Genomic DNA, 9,470 nt, shown 5'->3' on the forward strand with positions numbered 1-9,470 from the left:
GGTCTATTATTGTTAAGCACTTATTGATGAATTATTTAATTGGGTTTTTGTGCCTGAATGGACCGTGATAGGTTTGACCATTCAGTTAAGCCCAATGAGAGGTCCCTGCCCTCAGCCGTTTAGTTATTTAAGCGTTGCCCCGTTAGACGTTTAACGTACTGTGAAAACCCTAGACGGAAATGAGGGTAGTAATCCTCTCATACTGATTCTCTCAGACGGTGTCTCAATTCGAAAGGTCTCTCAATCCTAAAAGGTACACCGTTCTAATTATTGTTGATTACTCTATAATATTATAATATGCTATAATTTGTATCTATAGATTCAATTAAATCTATCACTCTAAACATGGAGTGTATTCTTTTGATTACCTTTAGAATTCCTTCCTTATAATGATTATTTATTTTCACGTCGAAGCTATTGTTTCAGATCATAAGTATAATTTGAAATGTGAAAAAACACTTATAAAGATGGATATTTTGTTGCATCAACTCTATGGCATTTGTCTGTAATTGTAAATTAATTTGTAAGATGTACTATAATTATAATTCAATATGCTATTACCCTAATTTCTCTTTTTATTCTCTTTGATATTTGGTGTTATTCATTTAATTTTTTGTGTGCAGTCCAATTTGATCTGTTATTGAGTCAGGATTTGATGTTGGCAAAATGTTTGTGGTGTCTGATGTGAGAGTATATTATGGGCCCTAAAACCTTCAAAGGATGGTTGATCAGGTTAGTTTATTTGTTTATTGGTTTGTCAATATATAGCCTCGTAATCTGTGATTATGTATTGGAGATTTATCTAACAGTTTTCTCTTATATTATTGGATATATTTAAAGACACAACAAAGTTCAAATGATTCATGTGTCATGAAGTTGAATTTAAAGTAGAGATAGGAAGAAGAAGAATATCACTACTACTTTAGATTCTTTCCCACACACTTTTGATTCACCAGCCAACAACTCAAGATCAGTTCCTTAGAGTAATATCTATTAATTAGAGACCCATCAGATGTTAACGAGTTATAAACACTTTTATGTTAGTTGTTTTGTTAAACTACTATAGTGTCAGATGCTTAAATGTATATTTGCAAATGTAGAGCGAGTTAATCAAATGTGATAGACCAAGAGTTGTGATGAAATAAAATTTATGATATGTGAAGTTGAAATAAAATGTGATTTTGATGTACTTTGGTTTTGTCAATGATAGTATAAAATTGAGTTTTGGTTATTTTAATGATTAGTGGATTATAGTCATACAGAATGAAAATATACAAATATGAAATAATTTTTTTATGATCTAGCTTAATTAGTTTTGATTAGAAATAATTATAAAATCCAAATAAGCGATTTTTATCAAATCACTCTATAGTTTGGCTAGAGATTTGCTATGATATTTTTAAGGTAGTTTTGTAGCTGTGTAGTTGGGAAATTTAAATTTTATACTTTCGTTTTGCTACGACTTAGTTGTGTTTTTTTCTAGAGTTATTTAAATATTAGTTGGAATTTTTCTACGAACATTTGTCCAAGATAATTATCCATTCAATCTATGCTACGGCCTGTATTGTAGTTAATCCACAATAAATCTCCAACTAACTCTATTTGATAGAGATTAGCTTCGAACTAGCTGCTATATTTGTCGCAGCTAATTGCATATTTTCTTGTTGTGTATTCTTAGAAACAAATAATAGGAGACACTTTTTCACCTTGGTGATATCTTTTCGCTGTCATTTCTATGGTTTATGATTTCATCTTCATATTTCGTTTTATTAACCCAATGTTACATTATTATTTTTTTGAATAAGAGGCAAAGTCTCTAATGATACGATTACGAATGGTAAAACAAATTCGTCCTGTTGGATTGGTCTGTTTATCATGTTATTTTTTACGGGAGAAGTTGAAGCATTCTATATGACACCCTACATTTATACAAGCATTCTAATTGTGATTCTCTCATAATTTATTTTCACAAATTTTTTCATGTTTTTGAAAACATTAATTTAGAAATTGTTCGTATTAAATTGAACATTTAATGTAAATGTAATTTTTGATATCTGCTTATACTAATTTTATTGAAAAATTCTGTAGATATTAACATGGACACCAGATTTTTATAAAATTTGGTGTATTGGAATTTTCTCACACCCTTGAAAATGGATTTGGATCCTCTGTTGCATTCTCTCTATTATTTTTATTCAACATTAATTTCAACCTTTAAATTGTACTATATATCTATTTATCTCCTAGATCATTGTTCCTTTATTGCATACCAACCATTAGATTTGGAGCAGCACTGAAAATTGGAGACAGAAAATTGAAAAAATTGAAGACGATCCATTCACCTTGAAAATCTGCTAAGTTAACTTTGTTATGGTTGAGATTGCACAAACACATTTGTATGGTCGACATTGCACAAATACTTTTGTATGATCTAAAATAGAGGTGTTCGTGAGTTGGATTAGGTAAAATTTGATCAAACCCAATATCCCACTCAATCAATAGTCTTTGAGTTGGGTTGAGTGTTCAACATGTACTTCTAAGACTAAACATGAACCGAATCAACCCGCTAATATAATTTTTAAATTATAAATACAGGTTGACATGAATTAGATTGAGTTTGCGGGTCATCCACTTAATATAATTTTTAAATTATAAATAAAAAATCAATTCAATTAACACATTTATTTTACATAGGCATAATTTTTTTTATAAAATTTTAGTATTTAATTTAAATAAAATGAATCATTTAATACCTAAAAGTTTTTTCACAATTTGAAGAAGTCCAAACACAAACATAAATTGTGTAGAATATAATTTAAATGGTAAGATATATCTCTCTATCAATTAATAAATTCACTCTCTCAAGTTTTTTCACACACAAGGATTTTGCTAGATCATTTATTAAAATAACATGACATGTCAATTGGTTGGATTCGCGAGTTCACAAATTCAAAATTCCAAACCCTTACCCGAATCAAATACCAATGAGTTTGAATGGGTTGGTTCATGTTGGACCTAAATAAGGGTTGAGTTTGTTTGGGTTAGTGGATTCAGTGGTTTACCCGTACCCATGAACACCCCTAATCGATAATGATTTGAAATTGATATAAATATGTTTCTTATGATGTTAGAAAATCATAAATAAAAAAGTTAATATTTTGTCTTCCATTTGTTTACTTTAGCGTCATGAGGCTTCAACTTAAATTTAGAGTTATTCAGAATACCACTCTAGTGGATTTGAAATCCAAACTCGAAAATCTCTTATGCCATAGTAAAAATCAAAGAGTGATTCAAGTTGTTTACTATTCACCCACGATTAACTTTGAAGGGAAGATAAATTTCAATAATTTCAAACTCAAGATAAAGGATAATGTAAGAGTTATATGGACTACATTTAAATGTTACGTAACTATGGGTTATATTGAGGTGGATGTGACTCTTGCAAGATCAACATATTGGGGATCTATGTGCTTGTAATTATAGTCAAGGTGATCAAAGATAATGAAATTTATGGATAACAAAGCTACAAAACAACTAAGAAGCTAATTAGTTTTGGTGATAACAAAGCTTAATATTAAACGATATTCAGTAAAGTCAAGTACCTCTTGATGATAGCTCAAGCGGTCAAAGATGCACAAGATAGTTAAGCTATCCTCTCGAATCAAGCTATGCTCTTGAAGATCATGTCATCTATTTAAAGTCAACATCGTGGTCAAACGAATTTCAAGTGAAGCCTTTTGTTTCAAGAGTTATATGGTTTAAACCTCTAAAACCAAAATCAATTGGTAACCTAAAATCACCACAATTAATTTGTTCATGATAATGGAGCAAAATAATAATAAATAACACAATCAATTGATAACTCAATTTGATGCAACCTGCACCTACGTCTAGAGGGTTGACTTCCAACCCAAGAAAGGAAATTCATTATTAGTAGCTTAGTACGACCAGTCTTATAAGTAACAACAAACTCTATGTTGTCCAATGCCTTTTCCTAACATTATCCAATGACTTTCTATTTAGAACTCCCTATAAATATAAGACACTCTGTCACTTTATCTCAAACACTAACCCCAAGTGTTTGAACTCCAATCACTAAACCTTAATGTTCAACTTCAATCACAACTATGAGTGATGTTGAGTCTTACAACTCAACTAAACAAATCTACAACTATGCCAAATTACTGAAATATTGTGTGGTGTACATAAAATAACAAGGACTCTCTTGTAAATCTAGCACTCTAAAATCTTCAATGTGAATTATATATCTTATTTTGCACATAAACATCTTTTCATATCTCACATTTATAAATAAGAAAATTTTTGTTTTGATTTCATAACTAACTTGGGTCTCACTTATTTCCCCCTCATTCTTTTTGAATTCATGGCATTAAGAATTTTCTACAAAATAAGTTAAAATGTCTTCTTTTAGATTTTTCTCTTTTTGATAGGTCTTATTTGATCTCTCTTTTGTTACGCTTCTTTTTGGTTAATATATGAGGGCTTTAATAAAAAGAATTTTCTCTTTTTATTTTTTTAAAATTTTTTCTTTCTATATTATAAACGAAATTTTTTTTATAAAATAATAAATAATTTCTTTTTCTATACAAAATTATTTTATTTTTTTTTAATCTGTATACAGTAACCAAAATAAATTATAATTTAAAAATTATGAAATAACTAAACCATTAATGCATTAGAAACTTCACAATTCAATAATGATTTGCCCCTTATCCACCCAAAAAAGAAATAATGCAACACTATGCATGCGGCGTCTAAAATAGTGTTTAGAAAAAGAAGAGTCATAAACCCTAGATATGAAAGCGGGAAACATCACCACCTTGCAACGTCTTGCTCCGCTTGTGCTCCGGTGAGAGTTTATAGTTTTATTCTAAAATTGCTATATCTTGTTCCCAATGTAAAAAACTGCCTCTTACCATGGATTTGATACCTTTGATTTTGCTAAAATTTTCAATTAGGTCAATTTTTATGAAAGTTATAGGCAAAATTATACTCAGGGTCCTTTAAGTTATTTTATTGTAACAAGTTGGTCCTTTATATTTTTTTTGCTATAAGTTAGTCCTTTATGTTAACTAATGTATGCATCGTTGACCTTTTTTCTGTTTTATTTATTTTATTTTATTTCGTTTTTAAAGGTTCCTATTTAACGTGGAATATGTTAATGGAGACTCTTTCTACCATAGTTTAATCATGAAAAAGTGTTGGGCCCTTTGTTGCGGGTCGTGGCATTTTCTCAAAGACGGCCCGGTTCATAATGTGATAATGATGGTGTTCATGAAGTAGTACCATGTTTACATAAATATCCAAGAATAACCCTTTTCACTGATCGTTCAAGAATGGCAGAGAAGTTTGTTGTTGATCTGATAGAAAGTGCTCGATAAATTAGACAAAGCTGGATTTGAATGCAAAACATTGGGCCTTATATCCATCAGGTTTCTTACAATATTTTGTAGATTGCGTAATATCATTGACTTATATCGTAAACTTCATTAATGGTTGATGCTCCCAATAACTGTGGTGAAGTTGTAACTTGCGTTAAATTACTGTGTCCTGATTAACTCTGGGGTTTTAATTTTTCCTGTTCAGAACATTTCTTACAGAAGAAAGCTAGCAGTTTTATGATGATTGAACTCGATCTTACTTAAAGTATGTCTGTTCAGTCCCCGTAATGTATATTGATCTAGGATTTAACATTTAAATTTGTTATGGTGGCCCTCCTGAGCTTTATAATTTTTCTCTTTAACGCAGTGAAAATCAATATTATATGAGTGAATAAATTATATTGTAACTGTTATAACCCAGATGAAATAGTTTGAAACTTTGAATGATCTTATCTTTTATGGCACAATAGGGATAAGCAGTATTGTCAACACACTCTACAGGGTCGCTACAGCAGTGTAGCGGCAGCCCCTGGCCACTTTCAGAAGTGGAGCACTTGGTTCGTAGCCGCAGAAGCTGCTTTAGCGGTCAAAACAGCGGCTTGTTGCGACCTCAATAGTGCCACACCTGGTGTAAGTTATCCTCCAAATTAAAACAATTAGGAATAAAGGCATGCGATCTCTTTGGTAATGAATCTGAGTTGTCACTCATATTCAAACAAGCCAGATCCGGTCACAACTAATGATGATAATCGTAAAACCCAGTGGCTACCACCGCCGCCAAAATTCACCGTCGACATGGAAAAATCACACCTGGATTTAACCCTCTTTCGATTAGCTTTCTACACTTATGTTCAACCCTCTTTCGATTAATTTTCTATATTTATGTACAAAAATGAAAATGCCAAGTGTTTAATTATTTTTATTGTACCAAGTGTTTAATTTTGTGTATTGGGTTTCCGGATTCATCTTTTTGAATTTATTGTATTTAGGTACTGCACTGCAGTGTTACCAAGATCCACCATGACTGTTATACATGGCGGTTTTTGGGCTCGCCGCAATGGTAAATGTTGGTCGATATTGCAGGTTTTTCCGCTATAACGGCGGCCCAAAGTGGCCAATATTGCGGGATTTTGACTCTCCACCATGGAGTGCTATCCGTCATTGACAACAACACTGCTGCACGGTAAGGTGAGAGTACCAAATAAAAATACTTTCCTTCATTTTTCAGGGTTCCGTTACATGCAGCACTTATCTTTATTTTTGAGAGGCCATGGTTTGTTATTATTAATGTGCTTAATTGGAAAATAAAATCAATTCACTTATGCAACACTTACAGAAAAATGACACACTTAAATGAACAGGTGAAGCAGAATACCATAGGGAAGACTCGAATGGACCGTGTTTAGTCTCACAACAAATGGAAGCTTGCTTGAATGAAACATTCAAGAACAAAATCCCTATAATTAAAAGGACAGTTTAAATCAACCTTTTGCGCTAAACCTTGTGTATTTCTAGGTTATTACTACTACAAAAGCAGTCAATTGTCATTTTGCTGGATGCTTTGCAAAGAATGCAGTCACACTTAGCTGCAGTTTCAAATGGTGCCTTTTTTACAGGTCTGTATTTTGTTACTCAAATTTACTGGGTACGTAGTATGTATTCCTTTCTAATTGCACATTTTGGTCTTCAAAATATTTATTCAATACTTCGGTGTTTTTGGATATTTCATTCATGAATGAAAGTTACAGTCGGTTAGGATATTTGAATCAAGATAATAATGTATTTAAATTTTTTTTTAAGTGTAAGATAGATTGTCAAAGATTTTTGTTGTAACTACAAAGTTTATTTTCCAGACATGAGGCATTCATTTTAACACCGGTAGAAGACCATTGTTACACCATATGTAGGAAATTTCATTAATTAACCTCATTCTGCCATAAAGCATAATGTTTCTATTTTATTTCCTGCAAATTTCACTCATTAGAAACATAATAGTACACGCCCGCCGAAGCCCATGTCTACAGGCCTTCAATGAAGGCCACCCCGGTGTTCTTCAACCAAACATTACCTTGGATGAGTTGTGTTACTGTAAACTTGCTAGCCTCTGCAGCAGTTTTGATGATATGATAACCAGGCCAAGTCACTCTCTTGCTGGTACCAGCACCTGCTCCACTGTTCGAGTACTCTCCATAATACAATGTTTGTAGAAAATCCTTACTCGCAGCATCCCATTCAGCCCATCCTGCTGGGTCAATATGGCCGTCCACGACGGACTGCAACACAACAGTTCTGGAGTATTTCTTCCATGGGCGGCCTAGGTATGTTTTGATCGTGCCTTGCACAGGCCTGAGGTCTGAGCTTGGTATGACATCACATTGCTGAATTGAAGTTGCAGTGTTCTGGTTTGGGTCTTCTCGACCTTGGGCCGTGACCATGTTTTTTTGGTTGCTCATGGGCTTCCGTGCCACGAGTTTACTCTTCTGGAACACAACACCTGCGTTTCCAAAGATAAAGTCAACAGTACCGGTAATGTAGGAGTCACGGTAAAATTGTCTGTTAGAGTGTGCGTAGAGAGTGTCTTGAAATGCGTCAATTTTACAACGGTTGATGACAGATTGATCAGCGCCTACGCGGAGAGCAACTGCCTGGTGCTTTTCTGGGCCTGCCGTGTTTTGGATCCCAATGTCCTGAGCTATAAACCCATCCCCAACAGCAGCTGCAAAACCAAATTAAACATGAACAAATTAGTTGTCACTAAAATATGAAAAAATGGTAAATACAGACAAGGGGAAGAATCCATACCAACAGTTGCACTATTGAAAGTGGTTGTTCCGTCGATAAAATTCAAGCTGCCTGTGATTATTGTTGCATCCATACCATCACCGACGAGCATCACATTTGTCTTTTTCTTACCGATTTCTACCTTCTCTTTGTAGGTTCCCCTTTTCACATAGATAACATACCTTGTCTTACCGTTGTCTGGTGCAGATGCCACAGCCTCAGCCACAGTTTTGAACTTACCGCTCCCATCTTTAGCCACCACAACATTGGCCTTTATGTCCCCAACTGTAGACTCCAAAAGCCTTCGATCCTTACTCGTTATCCATGAGGGAAATTCACCGTTCAATGATTCATCAATGAATCCGTCGTTACTCTTTGCAGGTAAAACAGAAACAAGCACGGCGAGAGAAGATCTAGCTCTTGATATCAAGTCCTGAAGGTCATTTTCCATCACGACCCGAGATGTACCTTCTAAACCATCCAAGCAAGTGGCATGGTTAGTGAGCACACTGCTTAGCCATGTGTGTGCATCTTGCTGTGATTCAACGTTATCTTTTGTTAAAGTCAACACTGAGTCCCAAACTCTATCCATGGACAAGTCCATTAGTTGCTCACAGTCATTCAAAGCTGTCTCCTCTCTAGGACTGTTAACTCGGCGCTTAATCGCGTTGGCCGTGTCCATAGCTTTTTGAATGTGTGTGGTGGATTTAGTTAATAAGGACACGAGTGTATTCAATTTGTGGTCTTTTGTGTTAGCCAAGGTTGGGCCATGAACCACTTCTGATACATGAGTTAAGCATGATTTTGTATCTAGAGCATGCTCACACAGATTGGGGGCTGAAGAGAGGTGGAAGAAGGAGGTTGGTTTGTTGAGATAAGAAACAATAAGGGCTGATGAGCTTATGATAGCAGCTAAAGAGAGGATTAACCAAAATGTTTTGGGAAGGGATTTTCTTGGCTTATCCAACAAAGTTTCTTGGTTAGCCATACTGATAAGCTAGTTAGCAGTGACTACTGGTTTTGCTCAATGATCTTTGTGTACTTCATCAAACTGATATATAGACAAAATAATATTCCACTTTGAAGATAAGAATTACAAATCCAAAGACTAAGAGCATGTGGTTTTCATTTTTTTAATATAGTTATTATGCACCATCTCTATTTTAATATGTTTTTATACGTAGGTTAATCTCGAGGTTCATTTTGGTATATCACTGATTTGATAACTATTCAAAACGTATAATGGTTAACTTTTTCCATCTAATAAGCAATGAGTTTAGCGACCGA

The 9,470-nt window shown here is 33.8% G+C and overlaps 1 protein-coding gene and 1 long non-coding RNA gene across 5 annotated transcripts; one reads left to right on the plus strand and one right to left on the minus strand.

Moving 5' to 3' along the window:
- The first annotated feature begins 4,730 nt into the window (after window positions 1-4,730).
- On the plus strand, window positions 4,731-7,020 carry LOC131638815 (uncharacterized). Of its 4 annotated transcripts, none has more exons than XR_009294776.1 (4): window positions 4,731-4,870; window positions 5,157-6,032; window positions 6,392-6,590; window positions 6,764-7,020. It is a non-coding gene; the product is annotated as an uncharacterized LOC131638815 (long non-coding RNA). The 4 variants fall into 4 exon arrangements; XR_009294777.1 differs by having other exon boundaries at window positions 5,157-5,453; window positions 5,608-6,590; XR_009294778.1 differs by having other exon boundaries at window positions 5,157-5,453; window positions 5,873-6,590.
- Window positions 7,021-7,223: 203 nt separating this feature from the next.
- Window positions 7,224-9,251, minus strand: LOC131638814 (pectinesterase-like). Its single transcript, XM_058909362.1, has 2 exons — window positions 8,205-9,251; window positions 7,224-8,118 (listed from the first exon to the last, which is right to left on the minus strand). Exons 1-2 carry the CDS (start codon window positions 9,169-9,171, stop codon window positions 7,421-7,423), a joined length of 1,665 nt encoding a protein of 554 aa, XP_058765345.1. The 5' UTR covers window positions 9,172-9,251; the 3' UTR covers window positions 7,224-7,420.
- Between the last annotated feature and the right edge of the window lie 219 nt (window positions 9,252-9,470).

The sequence above is a fragment of the Vicia villosa genome, unplaced genomic scaffold, assembly GCF_029867415.1.
Source record: "Vicia villosa cultivar HV-30 ecotype Madison, WI unplaced genomic scaffold, Vvil1.0 ctg.002437F_1_1, whole genome shotgun sequence".
NCBI classification, from domain to species: Eukaryota; Viridiplantae; Streptophyta; class Magnoliopsida; order Fabales; family Fabaceae; genus Vicia; species Vicia villosa.